The sequence below is a fragment of the Tinamus guttatus genome, unplaced genomic scaffold (assembly GCF_059628265.1).
Source record: "Tinamus guttatus ecotype Peru unplaced genomic scaffold, ASM5962826v1 Tinamus_guttatus_pri_ptg000155l, whole genome shotgun sequence".
Lineage (NCBI taxonomy): Eukaryota > Metazoa > Chordata > Aves > Tinamiformes > Tinamidae > Tinamus > Tinamus guttatus.
This window is the reverse complement of record NW_028288689.1, coordinates 8,074,276-8,092,875: the sequence shown is the minus strand read 5'-3', so window position 1 is coordinate 8,092,875 and position 18,600 is coordinate 8,074,276. Positions and strand designations below refer to the sequence as shown.

The window sequence follows — 18,600 nt, the reverse complement described above, 5'->3', positions numbered from 1 at the left end:
TTTCTGCAGCCGTTGTGAATAAGCGTTAATGTTAATAAGGGTTATTAAGGTCATTAATAAGAAAAAAATGCTGCCACAGATATCTGTGATATGGAGATTTGTTCTATCCAGTGCTCAACAGAGACCCACCAGGATGTGTAATGTACATCACAGACTGTAAGTGAAAGGTTCCAAACTGCATTAATCACCAAAACCTCTAAAGGTTTTAAGAGCATAAATCCTAATAAATAATCAGTTAGGATTTCAGAATAACTGGTGTTCACCTTTATGCTGAGATAACAGTCTGAATGTACAAATAGAGTTTCCAGATGAGAATGTCACTGCCTAATCGAGAGAAACATATTCAGGTCATGTGCCAGATACAGTTATGCAGGATAGCAGTATAGGTCCACACAGCCTTTAGGGAAGCAGCATAATACTGGAATTCTGAAAAAAGAGCCAGGACAATGACGCATAGCTCTGAAGAAAGCCATCAGAAGGTATTTTTCTGTCTTGCAAACCATGATTATTGATTATTCAGTACTCTGATTCTGAGATGCAAGCTCTTCATTGACTGGGTTTATTTTTTTTAAGGCAGTTGCTCTCTCCGTAGCAGTAGTGCATGACATGTTCTGTTTGTCACAGATGCCTGGGTAAGAGAGAGCACCTGTTATTAAATTCATGATGGTGCAGAGAACAGGATGGATAAACAGACCATGAAATTGCACTAGGTCTGTCCTGTGCTACCAAACATTCAAAAATTAAGCCTCAAATAGAGATTGTTTTTAAAACTCTGTGTTTTTTGGGGAATGCAGAATGAGTTCTTTTTATTTGCTTTTTGATGTGTAAACTGTCAAAAATAACTTTTTTTTTCCCATGAAATCTGAGAGTGCGACACAACCACATAACTATTGATGTTTAAGTAAAGTTACTAATTTTTTGATAATTGTCAGGGTGAATGGGCATGATTTGGTCCCATGGTGCAAAGGACTAGAGCACAAAAATCTCATGTGAGCAGAAAAAGCCAGATCGCTCAGGCTGAGCCTGAAAGCCCAGTCTGCAGTTTATGTTCTTTCATTATTTAGTTGTGATTAAAATAAGGCAGTCATGAGGGGACAAGTCTGACTCCATTCTCTCTGTGTAGACCTTCGTACACTATGGCAGTGCCACCTGCTCAGAGTTTTTTATTTATTAATGCAGCTTTCCTACTGAGTTGAAAGCAGAATTATCTGGGGAACAGCAGAAAACTTGCATATACACTAATGGTAGCTGAGGGCTAGGAGGAAGGAAATGGTGATTCAGGTTTGCTTCAGAAGGCAAAGGAGGGGGAAACAGGAAGGATATTTGGGAGGATTGTGCAGCTGATTCCTGTGTTATTTTTAGTGGGAAAAATAGTGTTTATTGCCTCAAGAAGACTGCAGATTTGGCTGCAGATGCAGGTGCCTAAAGAGGTCTAAACAGGTGAATTTGGGCCCCAGTATGGTTCTGGACCAAATAAATTATCTCAGTTTCTTCAGTAAAGGGAAAAATCATCCCATCTGGCACTATTTCATATTGTTAGATGAGCAATTGGATCCCAGATGAGGAGAGAAACTGAGCAATTTACAGATTTTATTTCTCTGTTTATATATATATATATATACTATATAGATATATATATATATAATGTATGTGGGGTTTTTTTCTGGCATTTTTTCTTGCTTCCCCTGTCTCACTTTTTATGCTTTATATAGTGTACATAGATCTCTAAAAAAATATTTATGGGCCAAAGTCAAAGCTCTGTCCAAAAAATAAATAAATAAATAAAAAGAAAAGAGCAATGTCATAGTAGTCATAATTCATTTTAGTTGCTCCTCTTAGGTACTGTAGGCAAGGCCATGCAGATCATATCAGCATTTGCTAGTGAGTCTAAATATTTGTCCTCTCTCCATACATTGTCCCCTCCTGAAGGCTGTTACCTCAGCTCTAAGCAACTGGCGGATTTGCTTATCCACACAGAGATACAAATCTCTTTGCCTGTTCACTGGGTTGTCTCACTAGAGGTACAAATTGGGTAGCTGATGATGCAAAAATGTTGATAGTTCCCTACCTTGGATTCTGCACACATAATTATCCTGTTTTTACTTGAAGAGATATTAAATGATAGTGCTAGTTTCAATAAATGTGCACACATCCTTTTGAATACAAAATCAAGAATCGTGGGCCTCTCTTGAGGAGAATGAACTTGATCAAACATAGCATTTTAAAGGACGCTTTAGCTGTCTTTTCCCCTCACTACACAGTTTATGTGCTTTGACTGCACTTCCTCTAGTCTATAAACCACTGCAGAAATTTCAGCCACTGAGCAGCTGTGTGTATGCTTGAATGAAATGTTCACTACTACATGTGTCAGCAGGAAAAGCTATAAATAGAGCTTTTTTCTTGTTGCGGTTCTGTGTTCCTGCTAGATACCCCAAACCACACACGGCCATTTCTTCTTCAAGTTTGGCATAAAAGGAATACATCTAAGCTAGATTCGGTGCTACATTTGTGGATCGTGAGGAGAATATGAGAAAAAAAAAGGTATGGATTGCAGCCATTTATACTTAGTGCTTAGTGGGATAAGACATGTCAAGATGAATGAATGGCTGATCTTGCTGCTATCCAGGCTATAATGTTGATTTCTCTGGCAAAAGTCAGTTGACTTTTTGCTGCAGAAGTTGCTTTTTACCTCTCCAGTGAGGGAATATATTGAAAAATCAGCACCAGATCTGACAGATCTGATGAATTGGTTTGCCTGACGCTTGGGATTCCTGACTGGGAAAGGAACAACTTTCCTTGGTATAGCAGGAATAGATACGTGATATCATATGACCCGTTACGTGTGATGAGCATCACATCTTAGGTTCTCGTGATTTGGAGTGGTCCTCATTTATTAAAGCGTTCTAGGACTTAATTACCCATTAAGCTTCCATTCCAGATACAGAGTCCATAATGTAACAAGCCCACTTTCCTCCACTACCAGGCCTGGTAGTGGTAGACTGAGGAAAAAATGCTGGGAAAATAGAATCAGAAATGAGAGGTTCTGGCAGGTGAAAGAAGATTTGAGCGGTTCCAAAGACTCCTGCAGGAGGTCCTTGTTGCATACAGGTTGTAGTTACTAATATAGTCTCACTTTGCTTTTCCAACTGAAGTCCATCCATAAATGGTTTCTGAGAGATAAGCATCTCATTTTGCCTGCAGTTCCCAAAAGAAGCTTTGTCTTTTCTTTATCTGTGTTCATGTCTGTTATTCCCATGCTGGTAACTGACTGCCCTGCACAGGGCCCCATCTGCTGCTCTTCAGAGGGGTGCCAGTATTACAGTTTGACATACAGAAGGCTGCTACTTTATGTTCATCTCTGTTGCTGTCAGGCATTGCAGTGTGCATTTTTTTGAATGCACTTACATGTAGAGCGTGCAAGGAATCATTAAGATGCTAGTCACTCACCTTCTTAATAATCAAATGATAATTCAAAACAAATTAAGCAATATTAGGTGCATGTGTATATATATGCATAACATTACAATGGGAAACAAAAGATTAAAGGTTAATTCAGTATTTAATGGAAATCAAAAGATTAAAGATTCATTCACTGTTTAAAAATTGAAATATATATTTTACATATAGATTCCACCAGATGTTAGTATAAAATTGCTTTTCATGTGAAGGATTCAAGAAGAAACAATATTACCTTTAACTTCAGTAATTGTTACAATCTTTTGAATGTCTGTATCCTCTCATGGTTTGTCCTGGGCATATGACAAGCTTCCTGGAAAGAAAATATTATATCAATCCAGGTTTTCTCCCTCCCATCTGATTTAAAGGAATGATAACTACAATAAATGTGAACTTTTTAAAAATTAGGTAAGATTTTTTTTTCCAATTCAGAAATAAAGTGCATTTTCCTTACTTGGCTACCAGGCATTCATTGTACAACCACTAAACTTTATATGTAATTATTCCTTTCCCAAATTTGATCTTCATATCCATTTTAAGTCAGTTCTTTCACTTTTAATATTTCCTTTGGACAACTGAAATGGCAGGCATATTTTTAAAATATCATTCTGATTAACTGCTAAGAGTGCTTGAGTAATGCATGTAAATGAGCAGTTTCTTCGTATAATGTAAAGCATCATTTTCTGTGGAAGGAAGTCTGATCCATTTCTGTCATGACGAAACAATTCTTAGCCTGAAGTCTGACTGGAACTGTATAATTAAGATGTAAATGATTAAAATATAAAGTAGGTAATTTATTAACTCTTAAAGTGGAATTATAAGGGTAAGTCTTTGCATAACAGGCTTTATTCTGGAAGGGTCATAGCAATAACAAAATTACAAAGATGGCTCTACCCAATTTTCTTAGATAAGTTGAGCATTGAAATCTATACATTACCATCTGATGAGTGTTAAAGAAACAGAGGATAGTGCTGGAGACAGAGGAACAGATGGGATCTGTACCTTAAAATGGCTGTTGCAGTGTGGTGCCATCCATTTTAAGTAATCATCAGTTTTGACCTCATCTTTACTTATATGACCATACGTTAAAGATTTTAAAAATCTGACTGTATATTATTTCCCCTTAGGTAATCTTTTTCTTAACTATATTTCATTTCAGCATGATATGGTCTTTACAGTGCATCATTTAGCAGTATGCAGCTCATGTGACCAAATTCATATACTGTAGAACAAGTATTGAACAAATTATCTTTCAATAGAGAGCTGGAGCACAACTGCACAAAGGTCTGTTTAACTTCTACTGAAGTGCATCTTTACACATCTACTGAGAACCTAATGCCAAAATTCCTTGATAAGGCTCAGTCAGGTACTCTCTTCTCAGTTAAGAGAAAGCTAGATGGAAAGGCAAATGGGTAGAAGGTTTGGAGCCAAGCCATAGTAGTTCCAGACTTCCAGCTCTCAGGGTGGTCAATCTGGGTCATCTCATCAGTACAAAAACAATCTCCTCTAAAAGGTAAAAGCACAGATGACTGCACATTAACGCAATATTTGGATTTGCCTACAAGCCAAGTAGTCCTCAAAGTGTGAGGCTATGAGACCACTTGAAAGAGCCAAGCTGTTCCTGCAGTAGGAGGATGAATGTGGCGTGTCTTCTCAAGGTCATCTCCACATTTTCCTCAGAGAAGTTTTAATGGATTCTGAAAAATGAAGAAATTTTGTAGCATGCTTATCCAGGGGGCTTTTCATATTGTATTAGCAGTTACCCATCACATTTAATTAAGTTTCCTTTTTAGCTGATGTGAAATGTTATATTATTAGCTCCATTCATCCTACATCAGTAAAAAGGGAAAAATAATGGGATATGATCCTAACAGGAGATGATAGGAAGTTGTTAATGTGAAACGCATATTGTGCAATGAACAGGGGACTCACAGATTCTGTTTTGAGGTCTGCAGTATCTTCATCTTCACAGGCAGAGTTCAGCTTCCTATGGAAGGTATTGAAACAACAGACATGGTTTAGGCGAGGTTGCTGACTAGCAGCCAAATCAGGGAGATTCAAAATAGACATCAGTTAGTATTTAGTTAATTGGCTTTCAGAGGGGGATAACATGTACACAAGTACTGCGATAAACTAGCCAGAGTAGGTCAGCTAGGGGATTTGGTAAGTCTACGTTGATCTTAAACACCTGCATGGTATAGTTTATATTAAAAGTAACCAAAAAAAAGGGGGGGGGGGGGAGGAGTGGGAACCCAAACTACACTAAATAGCAATAACACCTTTCCTTCGTCTTTATGGTCCCCATAGAGAAAACACCAGCTTCAGCCTTAATCCTTGGAAAAAAAAACCAGTATTATTACCCTTTTATTTGTGATCACAGCCACAGGGTGCCACAGGGAGGGAAACAAATGCCAAATCAGAGGTTGTGAGCACAGAGCTGCCTCCAACCTCTGAGACGAGACATTTTCCACTCCCTGAGATGTTGTGCATTTTTTTTACAAGACCCAAGCGGAAAGTTTCATACTACAGTCATCTAGGCTGGTGATTATATTGGTTTGGGCTGCTGGGATAAGAAACATATGGGAGGGGAATGTCTTAAACCTGTAAGCTAAACATAGAATTTAAAAAGTGTTATCTCTGAAGATCCATTTCTTTGGAGTCTGTGATGTATTACTCTGTTATTTTTGCTAAACATTCACATTTAAAGCAGAGGTTTCTGAAAGCATTGAAGTAAATGTGTCCCTTTTCTTCTCACCGTCACTTCAATTGTCCAATTAGTAGTTTAAAATGAAGTTCTGTTTTGAAAGACTAAAATAGATGCTGCAGGGTTTCTTAGTTACTGCCTTTCTATTAATTTCTTCAGTTAAATAATTAAATAATTTGGTCAAAAACGTGGGATTTCTTTTACCAAGAAGCGCTGGATTTTAACAGCTGTGCTGGGCTCTTTCCTCTTTATGCACCCATAATAACATGGACTCTGTCCAGGAAAGGTGTGGATTATCTGCTGGGAGAACACCTAACCCTGTCTTCTGTCTTTCCTTCAGGCTGACCAGAATTTCCCTTCCTGCAGTTTTCCTGCTTTGGGGAATCAGTCCCAGACAGCCATAGACATATGAGATGTGACTGTATTGGCCACAGACAAGAGTCAAAGTTGTTTTTCTTCTGATCACCCCATAGAAGCAGAGTGGCCTCCAGTGGCCGGAGGAGGTTATATAGATAGTGTTACTGTGCTCGAGGATTTAACTCATCTAGCAGAGGATATAGAGGGGATGTCTGCAGAATGCAGCTACATGCTGCAGCGCCAGCCAGCAGCTCTGCTCCATCTGTGCTGCTTCCTTCCTCCCTCCATAGCAGGATTTATGATGTTCTGTGAACCCATTGCCCTCTGTGTAAGGGTGCTTGTATGCAATAATTAAATTATTTTTTGTTTAAATTTGACAGAAAACAGTAACCAGAATTGGCTTTCCGTAATAGGGAGCATGCAGTGCACTCCTCTGTTCACAGAGTTTGGAGCTCTGGCTTCTGAAATGACTTTTGCTTTCCTTGTAATCTTCCACATTCTGTATCATAGAGGCAACACCATTACACAGTACCAGTTAAATGAAAACCATGAGAACATAACCTTCACAGACAGAGGTTCTCATATGATGCCCCGGCTTTTGTAAACAAAAAGCTTTACCTATATACTTTCCAATCTAATTCTTTTCCTTTTTGTTTACCTAAGATAGTGATAGCCCAGTCTTGTGTTACTCAGAAGTCTTTCCTCAAAGGCTCTGCAAATTTGCTTATGCTGAACGGAATTCCAATGTAGAGAAGTACCTTAAATCTGCCTAAATATGAACACAAAATAAGCTGAGTTTTCCTGCTGCCTTCCCTGCCCCTACTCATGTGAATTATTATCCTTCTGTCTCCTGAGTGACTCTTGAAGTGGAGAGAGACCTGCTGGACTCCTGCATAATGCACTGTGCACATCAATTCAATAATCACATGATAACAGCAGGAAACAAAAAATACTTCAAAAGAAGACAAGGCTGGAGCTAGCAAATATGGTTAAACAAGAGTCCATATTCAATCTTTAAGCTTGTTTTTCTTTTTTTTTAGTATTCCTTTTTTTGTTTTCAATATGTTTTTGTTGTTTTGCCTTGAATGCATAACTTTGTTTTAGGTTTTCAGGTAGTGAAAGATCTATTTGCTCCTAATAGCTATTAAGAACAAGTTTAATTTATCAAAGTACAGGAACTTCTATAGGTATTATTCCTAAAGCGAAAATCTAAATTGTATTCTTGCCAATTGAAAATTGACCATCGGGGAAGGGATCTGGGGCAGGGGGAAGCTGATCCACTGCCGGGGATCCGTGGGAAGGGGCATCCCCAACCTCAGAGCTCCCTGCCTCACCTTGTTGCAGCCAGAGGTTAGAGGGACAGCAGCCCCCCTCACCTGGGCCTGTGTTCCTGTATTACTCCCTGCCCTTTGCCTTGTGGCTTGCATCAAAACAAAGGGCGCTAATTGCCTGCACTGTATTTACAAAGCATTTCTAAGATGAAAATCTTGCCAAAAGAACAAATAAAAATCTAACTTCCGTGGCTACAGCAGCTGTCTCCCACTGACAGCCCTTGTGGGTGATGCAAATATTTGTATGCTGCACCTCCCAGAGTCCAGTACCTGATTGCAGCTGGAAGGACCCTGCGGAGCAGCCTGGCTGCGTGCGCATGCATTTTCAGCAATACAGCAGATGAAGGTGTAGTTCTCACTCTGGTGAGGAAAAGGTTAAAGCTTTTGCTGAGTAAAGAGTAGCCAGCAAATTCTGCCAGTGGGAGCAGGGATGGATGCAAGTACAGCATTAGAAAGATGATACCTGAGAAGGTTGCTGGTTTTGTTGGTGGAAAAGCCTCTTTTTGTGAAGAGAGAGGGATAGGAGCTGGGGGCAGCAGTAGCTTTACTCTGCTTGCTTGCTCAGCAGCTGTGAGAAGCCATTTTCCCTGTGTTGTGCTCTGGCCGCAGCATGTCTGTGCTAGCAAGCAAATCTTATTTTTTTCTTTTTCTTTTTTTCTCCCCTCTCAGAATACACTGGCAGAGCTACCTAGATAACTAGTTTAATACACAGACATATAAGATTGTTTTCTTATTATGAGATAGATCATCACTATTTAAATTAAATTTAAATGTCAGCATGAACAGTAACCTGAAACTGAGCTGGACATGATCCCCATGCCCGCCCCCTGCTTTGTGGCTGGATTCTGCAGCAGTGGGGGGTTAAGGATCTCACACAACATATGTGCTATAATTACCCTGTTTAATGTTACTGACTTGAAATCCAGACAAGGGATTAAAGCCCAGACTCTTTGGTGGGGAGAAAATTTCTTTCTGTTCTTTCCTCCTTTCTCTAAATCATTAGTCAGGACAGGTCAGACAGATGGAAGGGCAAGAGAGCAAGAATTATTTATGTGTTTTCTCTTTAAGCATCCAAACCGGCATGGTCCTTAGAGATGGCCAAGATTGTTTGTCAAACTGATAGTTAAAATGGTCCAGCTTTGTTCTGGCTGAATCATTTCCCTTTCTTTCAGTTCAGTATCTGTCATTTTTAATGCTGATGGATTTTTTTTTACTTGCTTTTTTTTTTTTTAGGGGGAAAAAAAAAAAAAAGATTAAATGGACATTTTAATCCAGGAAGGCTTAGGGAAGATCAGTGAAGTCAAAATGTCTGCAGAGATCCTCAGAATGACACAGAGAGGGCACAGAGATGATTTTTGGTGCATGCTGCTTGCATTTGATGTGCTGCTTCGGAATAAGCTCAGAATGTCAGACTCTTTATAACTGAATATTCATTACACCTGCCAGAGGCAGAAGCTACAGACAGCATCAGCAGAGGAGGCAGGGAAGAGAGAAATCAGGTTGAAGACAAGCTTTCTCTGCACTTTGTTTCCTGCTTATAACCTGATCTCCATTTCAAATAAATTTATTTAATTAATAAGTGTATTGCTCCTCTGACCTGGGACAGAAGGGTCTGTGATTAGTGACTGGCTATTCCAAGACACATAGAGGCTTTAATCAGCATTTTCTGCTGACTAGAAAAATTGTTCAAAAAGATTTAATTTGAACTCAGTAAGACTAGATGGTGTGATTGAAAGCTTTTGTCTGAGTGAACTCTTCTGTCCGTGAGCTACCAAATTTTTAGAGACAAAGTGGTGAATGGTGAAGGTGGTAAGGAATGAAACCAAGCTGCTGTCTTGGCTGAGTATGTCATGCCATCAAAAATGTCTCTACAGGGAGAGCGAGCTGCACAGAAGTGCCTCTCCCATGCCCTGCTTCAGCAGGACACATCTGTTCTCACACTGACTTAGTCGTCTTCTGACAAAGGTTCTTTTGGAAAGCAGCGGAGACATAGGAGGTAGAGGCAACGTATATCACACTTGCAATATGCGGTCAGCTCACATTATCGGAAGTGAGCACCACCTGTTCCTCGTAAGCACCAGATTGTAGCTTTGGGGCTATACAGGGACAGGAAAAGCACATGTAGCCCCTCAAAAAGGGACCTTTGTCATTGCGATTAAAAACTCTGCACTCTTTACCCAGACTTGATACGATATGGATTTGTGGGCTGATGCCAGGTTCTGTGAGTAGGCACTTTTCCCCAACCACAGGAGACATTTCAATTTCAGATTGTTTGTACCCATCACTCAGCATTTCAGTTTTGCTCCCCTTATGTATCAGCTCATGTGGTTTACAAGCTGATGAAAGGCAACCCTTCAACTAAATGAGTTCACAAATTTTGCCTTTGAAAAGGCAGCACTGTAAATCTCAGTGACAGTCCCATATTTCAGAGTCTTTCAGCAGAATGTTATTCAAGACCCGAACTATGCTGGTATCATTGCTGTCATAACTGGAATGTGGCCTTTTAAGGAGTGGAAATGAAGCATCCTTTACATTATCACTGATCTCACTTGGCTATTTCTGAACAGATGGTGGCAATAGCTGCTTAAACGCATATATAGATTAGTCTGAGAAAGTGGCCTCATCTTGCAAATTGTTGAACAGGATTTTTATGACTGTCACTGCCAAAGAGATTAGTTTCCTATTTCATTTATTGGAATACTCTGGCATGGTCATCAGTAAAATATCCCGCAAGCCATGATGCTGCTTGCTTTCCTTCTGAGCATGCACTTTGAGAGATCTTCTGAGAGCACTTTGCATTAGCCACCCAAAAAATAGTTGTCTACTTTAAACTGGCTGTCTAGGCATTGTTTGCAGTTAATGAAGCAAGGCAAGGCAGCTCCAAGAGAGTGAGGACAGGGACACAGATAATTCATTCCATCTAAAAAAATGGGCATTTAAACTAGGTCAGTTGAACTGCTGCCTGAGGGTGATTATCTATAGCCTGTATTGAGAACTAGATTATATAGTTTAGATTAGATACCTACTTTTTAGATTACTGAAGTTAGGATGGGGAAACCTCATCCTCTGGATTACACCTAGGGGAAAAAAAAAATAGATGGCCACAGTTTAAGTACTAAAGTTAACTTTTAGGGATCTCATTCCTTGTAGTATGTTCCTAGGCTCCCTGTAACCAGCAAGAGGAAAGTTCAGATCAGGATTTCTCAGAGTACAGAGACTCATCTCACTTTCAACCTGCTCCTTTTCTAAGATCTTTGAGCTTGTGGTATCTACATGCCACTATTTTTTGTTGTTTATTTTTTCTTTTTTTGTTGTTGTTGTTTGCTTTTTGTTTGTTTGTTTTGTTGTTGTTTTTAGGACTTGTTGAACATATGCTTGGTGACTATAATTTGTGTGTTTTTTTTTTTTTTAAAGTAATATGAGAGGTAAAAGGCTGCAACATATCACTCATAAATGCGTCTGGATGAGAAAATAGCTAGACACTACATCCTAGTGACTGAAGCTTTCAGCTAGTTGATTTTAGTTTTTTTTTCTTTCTTTCTTTTTTCTTTTTCCTACCTGTACATTTCAGATAACAGTCACCGGATAGAAAATTAAGTATTTTGAAAGATAATTTAAAAGTCCTTCTTCCCTACTAAGCATGTTGACTGCTTGACACCAGTTTCTCTTTTTGTAGCTCTCTCTCAGAATTATGCTGAGACATTTGTATTTTGGTCAGAGCACAAAAAAAAAAAAAAAAAAAAAAAAGGGAAGAGGTGAAAAGTTCATCCTTCATTTCAATGTGCAGACATATGGGCAAAGAAGCATGAGGAGCTGCAGGTGCAGCCTAAATTCAGGGCTCTGCTACATGCATGCATTTTAAAAATAAATTATATGGCAACTGAATATGAAGGCTGCCATGTTCCTTGGGAAGTCAAAGAGGGAGGAAGCAGCCTCCAAAATAACCTTTTATGAAACATCAAAAACATCCAGACTGTGCTTTTGTGTTGATTTTGACAAAAAACATATTTAGCTGCAGGAAGAAAAGAAGTATAGCATTTTTAATTAAGTGGTATAAATATAGAGGAAGGATTTACTTTATTTAGATATTTCTCTAAGTTAAATAAACAGCTTTAAAGCATTTAATAAGAGCCAGAAAATAGGCAGGAGAAGCATAACTAATCTTGTTAAATTTAAAGCATCATCTAAGTGGAAAGTTTTTGTTCTTAAATTCCCGCTGATTAGAAACAGAATATTTGTTTAAGGGGACTTTGAAAACTAGAAGGTAAGTGACATTTATCCTTGATCTGAAATGCCTAAAAATACAGCACTGCTGGTACAGCTGGACTCTGACCTTCCAGCCTGCCAATATAGATCAACACGCAAGTTATCAGATAAATCAAGCAGAAATTAAATTTCCTGAGAAGACAACTGAAGCTCTGCTCCTAGGAAATGAGGATTATTAACTCATTACATTCAGTCTGCCTCTGTCTTTTTGTACGTGATTTCTGCACACAGCTGTAAGCGTAATTAGTTTCCTTTGGCTTAGTGAGTATTAAGCAGTATTAATATGCTTAGTTTATAAGGACAACAAACACATTCAAGCACTAGGGAGAAAAAAGAAAGAAAGAAAGAAAAAAAAAAAACAAAAATTCAGGCAAACCATTTCATTTAGTTTGACAGATTTGTGATTCCAGGGTAGATATGATGGGCTTGTTGTGTTTGGTTGCATTATGTCAGATGGATTTGTGCTAAATGCTACTAACTTCATCTGGTGAGTGGATTTGTCTAGGCAGAACCAGATTAACGGGTCAGGATCCTGTTTTGAATTAGATTTCAATAATGCAGACGTGTATAGACACTCTGCTAGGCTAGTAAGAGTTTTCACCCAAAGAAAAAAGACGCTGTACCTCACGGATACCTGTATCCCTAATTGGGTTCTGCTGGTTACCCCATTTACATGGTAGGATCATTATTATAAAGTTGTTGCCATTGCCTCATGTCCTGGCCCCGATTTAATATGGTCCAGTGGCACCATGATCCATAAAGTGCTGTAGTCCTATACATGTCAAAGCAGTTTCTAGACTATTCACTGTTACAGGGCTCTCCCCAGAGCAAGGAAAGTTTAAAATTGATTTAAGGGCATCTTCAGCTGCTCCACTAACAGCAAAAGAGCAGTAACCTGGGCCAGTGTTACCTGGAGTAAGTGCTGCATGGTGTTCTTGCGAGGTAGAAAAGTCTTATTTGTCAAATAGGGCTTAATTTATTGTGTACCATGTGAATGCTCAGAATTTTGTGTTGCTGAAGAGATACAATAGGTTCATAATTTGGAAGCCGGCCAAGACACACAATGTTCTACTTTGCAAGTTAGTATTTCAAAGAAACAAATGATATGAAATGTAGCTAAATATTAAGAGGAAATGAAGGTTGAAAGCTTGTATCAATGTGGTGGTAGGAAAGAGCATGTTAGGATGCAGGCATTGCCCACAACAAACATTATTTAAAAAAAAAAAAAAGTGAAATCAATAGGTAAGGCCATAAAAAATTACATGAAAGCTACAATTGACAAAAAATACAGGAAGTTCCGTGTTAACAATAAATATAAAAAGAAATCTGAGAATAGGAAGACTAGGTTAGCATCACTAAAACAACTTCAGCAGATAGTGGGAAGAATATGAAATCCAAGTCAAATATTCATCATCAGAAACAATCTTAGGAAATGTGCAGGCTCTTCTATTTCTTAATTAAACAGTACAATGTCAAGTCATATTCCCTTTTTGCAAAACATACAACAAATATATTTTACAGGTGGCCTCAGAGATGGTTCTGATGTATCACGTATACAAAATTATTTGGGTTTGGAGCATGGACCCATGACATAAATATGAAAAACAAAGCTCTAGAGGAATGATGCTTTCCAGAGATGTTTATTTTGCTGCTAGACAGGAAAAAGATTGTCCAGTAGCAAACTGTACTCTTTTATTTTTAAAAGGAAAGCCTAATGTCTGCATGCCTGACATACGTATTATCTCATAAAGTAGATAATTGTATGAACATTCCAGAAGACAATGAATCATAAAACACAAATCAGAAGTACAAGGGATGCTGTTCATTTTGCTAAAGCAAATACATATTCATATATATACATATATATTTCATTACCACTACAGTGGTGCAGAACCATCAGGACATAACATTTATTGAATAGCTTCTTCTGCTCTGGCAAACACTGAAGATCTCCACCTAGATTATCTACTGTGGTTCCTTTTCCTGCCCTCCTTCTCCAGTGTGAGACCAAGGAGTCCTACTACTCTGTTTTCCTCTTTTCTGGGCCCTGCCTCCTCTTCCAAGTGTCGTGGAACCTCTCCATACCCTTTTCCAAGCCTTCTTCATAGTGATGCGGATCCTCTTCCTCCTCCTCTTTGAAAGAGCTTTGCCTATGCAACAAGACAGCACTGGTGCAGAATGAAATGATATTGAAACGTCATCTGATTCTGTGTTATTGGTACTCTGCACTCAATACTTCAAACATTTGTATGTAGGCAGGAGTGTTACAAGTGTGACAGGTTCTATATTTGTAGTATTACACTTTTAGAGTGTAGAGAGGGAACATTTCTATCAGATTTGAGGGTTTAGGAATCAAAGCATAAGCATCAACTTTTCCCCAGATTCTTTAAGTGCTTTAAATGATATAGTAAAGGGAATACATGGTTTCTATTCAAAATTGAGAGTCATATTAAGTTAAAAGACTTTTCAAAGCTTAAGAAAAGAGAAAATAGCTACCTTATCATAGAAGAACACAGTGTGTGTCACATCTGACTATGTTTTTTAATGATGCTCTAATATTTTCTTTCTTTTTTTTTCTTTTTCTTTTTCTTTTTTTTTTTTTTTTCAGAACCTGAGGCAGGAGAGGTGTCCCCCCCAGTGGGAGCTGGTGTGAACAGCAACAGCTGGACCTTTAAATTTGGACCCGGCAATCCTAAACAAGGTGGTCCTGGTGAGTTGCCAGACAAATTCATTATCCCAGGATCTCCTGCAATCATCTCCATCCGGCAGGAGCCGCCAAACAGCCAAATTGACAAAAGTGACTTCATTACCTTTGGCAAGAAGGAAGAGACCAAGAAAAAGAAGAAAAAGAAGAAGGGAAACAAGACTCAGGAGAAAAAAGAAAAGGGCAACAGCACCACTGAAAACAGTGACCAGTGAGGGGTTTATACTGAAATAACCCACTTAGCCAGTTTTTGTAATAATGGCAGATTTCTCCTATGTAGCAACTCCCAACTTCTTCCTACTGTTAACTAATTTCCTGTATGTACAGACTTCAGAAAATCAGCAGGAAATTCACAGTGTCTGTCTAAATTGCTTAACAGGTTTTGTCTTAAAAGCTTTATTAAGTCTGGTGTTAACTCTTTTTCTCCACTCTGGCTTGTTTTCAGAATCTAAAAAGCAGACACAAGTTTCCTTTCTCCTACGCCGAAAAGGAGAATCTTCACAGTACAGCCAGTGAGAGGTTGGACTCTCTGCACTGTGGTTCCTGTGCTCCTGTCTTGATGACACTCATAGACAGGTTTAAAAGTTTTAATATTGTGCACCCTATATCTGATTGGAAATATATGTGTGCAGATGTCAGCTAGGTGATGTGAGATCAGATTTTAAGATGCAAGAAGAGCTGATAAATACGCAACAGAGGAAACACCTAATGAACAAAAATGTTCAAAGATGTTCGGGCTGGGGAGGAAATGTCTGAAAGGAGATGACCAGACTTTTCAAATCTCGAGAAGTAGCTGTGTGGAAATACTGAATCCTGTACATGACGTATTGTACACACTCCTGCAAACCAAACCTCACATTTACAGCTTTTTAAGATACCATAAATTATATCTCTTACCAAGCCATTGGGAATATTATCCCTTAAAGCCCTGCATTACCCTGGCAAGGCTAGCCCTCAGAGTGTAAGAAGGGCAGGGCTGACATCCCAGGAATGTAACTGACTGTGATGCTCTGTGTCCCTATTTCCACTCTAACATTATTTTGCACATTATGTCTCTGAAAAAGTCAGAGGTTTTCCATGACACTTATGCAAAAGAGAGAGAAAAGAAACATGTTAACTATGCTATTTGTTGTTTGAGATATTTATTTATAAAGAAATATAGCTGTAAATGTTAAAAAAAAATGCCCTTTAACCCAAACAGAAGTCAGACTAGAGCCATTATAAATTAAATTGCTGCTATTAAAGTGCTTTAGAAAAATTGCCTGAAACATCTGTATTATATCGGCCACTTGCCAATAACAGCTTTATTCTGTGGGGTCACTTGGGGGCTGCCTCTTGCATGTATTAATAAATACAGTAATTTTTTTGCGTTAATATGCACTTTGAATACACATTTGCAAATGAACTGTCCTAATATGAAGAAACAGAAGCGAACTCCTCACACAAATGGATTTACTAACCTGCTAGCTCTGTGCAGTACCTTGGTGTTACCTCCCGCACACCCTTTTCTGATTTTAGTTTTACTTTTATATGAGATTATGAATTGCTGACCCTACTAACACTCATTATGTAAAATTCAAGTACTGTATGTATGCTGTATGCTCTTATAAGAATCCTGAAATATTTATTCTGTGCTTGTGTATGTGAATGTCAATGCAACTATTATTAGGGTGATCTTTAAGCTTTACTGTTGAATGTAAATCCATTATTTCTTTTTTGTACACTTGTGAGAAGGTGGAGTAGTGTTAATTTTTTAAGCCACTGTTGATTATCAGTTTTTGTGTATGAAACACAAGTAAAATATCTTTCTTAAATCAAGTCATGTATGCATTTGGGGATTTATTCATAAGCATCAATGAGGCTAAAGCCCTATGAATTACTAAACCTAAGGGTATAAATGGAGTATTGACTGTGATGGAGGATGTGGATAGAAAATCCAATACATGTATTTTTAAACAGAATATAGCTAATGAGGGAATTCCAATAAGTTTTCTACTTTATTTTACATTCACAGAATAAAGCTCAATATCATATTAACTGAGATTCTTTAAAGAGCTACACAGCTCTCAAATTTGTAACAGTCCTTTTAATCTAGGATCAAAGAGAACAACTGGGTTTCTTGAGACATGCCCTGCATGTTTTAAGTCCTCAAACTGCTGACAGTTCAGAATAGGTCAATTACCATTCATTTCTAAGACCTGCAGCGAGTCTTAAGACATCACAGAAGGTAAGGCTTAAATAAAAGAAATTTAAAACAGAGCATGAACCTTATGAATCACAAATGGCCTCCTGTGGTTTATTTAGAGTCTTCTTTCACTACCAGGCTCCTATTACTAGCACTAAAAGAGACAATGTTACTTGAGAAAGAAATGAATTGATTCAGTTTTGCAGACTTTCCAAGAGGAAAAAGCATAAGGCTTGTGTTGGGATGGAGGGGAAGGGGGTACCTATTAATTTTTTCAGCTTTGCAAATGATATGCACATTTTCTATGTAAGTACATTTAATTTATTTTTCCATTTGGTGACCTAAATCAAGAGTTCCCAAAATGTTCATAAACTGGAGTTGCAATGTTAATTTGAACACATCAAAGGGTGCTGATGTCTTGTACTATAGATCAGAAAGTAGTTTTCCTCGACGAAACTGCTTTGCCTCTGGCAAAATGCAGAACACAGATTTAGCTCTTACAAGAAACTTTAACATTTTTATCTCATCTTTCTTTTGATTGAATAAATTGACCAGAGGTATAAGAGACTAGGGGAAAAGTAATTAAAATGCATTTACTATGTTATTTTATTTTAACCGAACTTTTCAATAATTCTGCTAGTGGTCTCATCTTTCCACCTGTTGTCTTTTGAGTACTTGCATTTTCCTCTATACTGGCCAGTCTGATTCTTCCATTTTTCATCAGTGTTCCAGTTTGAAGACTTTCTCCTCTCAGAACATGTCAAGAACTGCAGCATATTTCTGATTTGCCCGTTTAAACATAAAACTATATTTGACAATACTGGCATTGCTGCAAATGGTTACTGTGGGAGGTTTAGCTAGGACTGTTTGGATGGCCTGGTAGGAAAAAACAGGATACATGAAGACTGCATTCCTGTATGGAGGTCTGATAGAAGAGAGAGCAAACTCCCAGGGGAGAGGGCTGGAGATGCTCTTGCTGGAATTCTTTGAAATAAAGCTGGATTGCAGCAATGAAATATATGCTGTACAGATTCAGTCTGTATTTTCAGGAGATTGAATCAGATGTCTCACCAGATTTGTAAAAGATTTTTCCTTCTTTGGATCTTCTGCTATAACTGGAATACTGAGATATATGAAATCAAATTTGGTTATTTCAAAACGAATATACAAATGATACCATTATTGTCCACGGGTTTGGATATCCATGAAGAGGAAAGCAATGTGGTTTATTGAATTAATAAGTTTTGGAGGACTGTGATTTGGGGATCAGAGTTTGGGTAACACATTCTGTCCGTCAGTTTAGAGATTTAAAATTTAAATACTGTCCAACAATGAGAATCGAGAATCAGAGATGGCCAAGACCAATGATAATCAAGAATGAGCAAGGCAAAAGTGTATTGCAGAATTTGTTGAAAAGGAAAATAGCATTTATTTTAACCAGTTGAATCCATAGTGCTAAACTATGAGTATATTGTTTTTGGAAGTGTGGGGTTTTTTGCATAAAAGCTCAGTGGCCGCAAACAATGGATTTTTAGAACAGTTATGTTCTAATTCTGAGTTATATTGTATATTAATCACATCATGTCCTTATGAAAAT

The 18,600-nt window shown here is 38.2% G+C and overlaps 1 protein-coding gene across 1 annotated transcript in view; it reads left to right on the top strand.

Moving 5' to 3' along the window:
- The window catches only part of LOC104564571 (protocadherin alpha-2-like), a 160,364-nt gene extending 143,728 nt beyond the window's left edge, over positions 1–16,636 (top strand). The window contains exon 4 of the mRNA XM_088522729.1: positions 14,723–16,636. Within this exon, the coding sequence (XP_088378855.1) occupies positions 14,723–15,033 (311 nt within the window). The 3' untranslated portion in view covers positions 15,034–16,636. The remainder of the gene's footprint in view (positions 1–14,722) is intronic.
- The last annotated feature ends 1,964 nt before the right edge of the window (positions 16,637–18,600 follow it).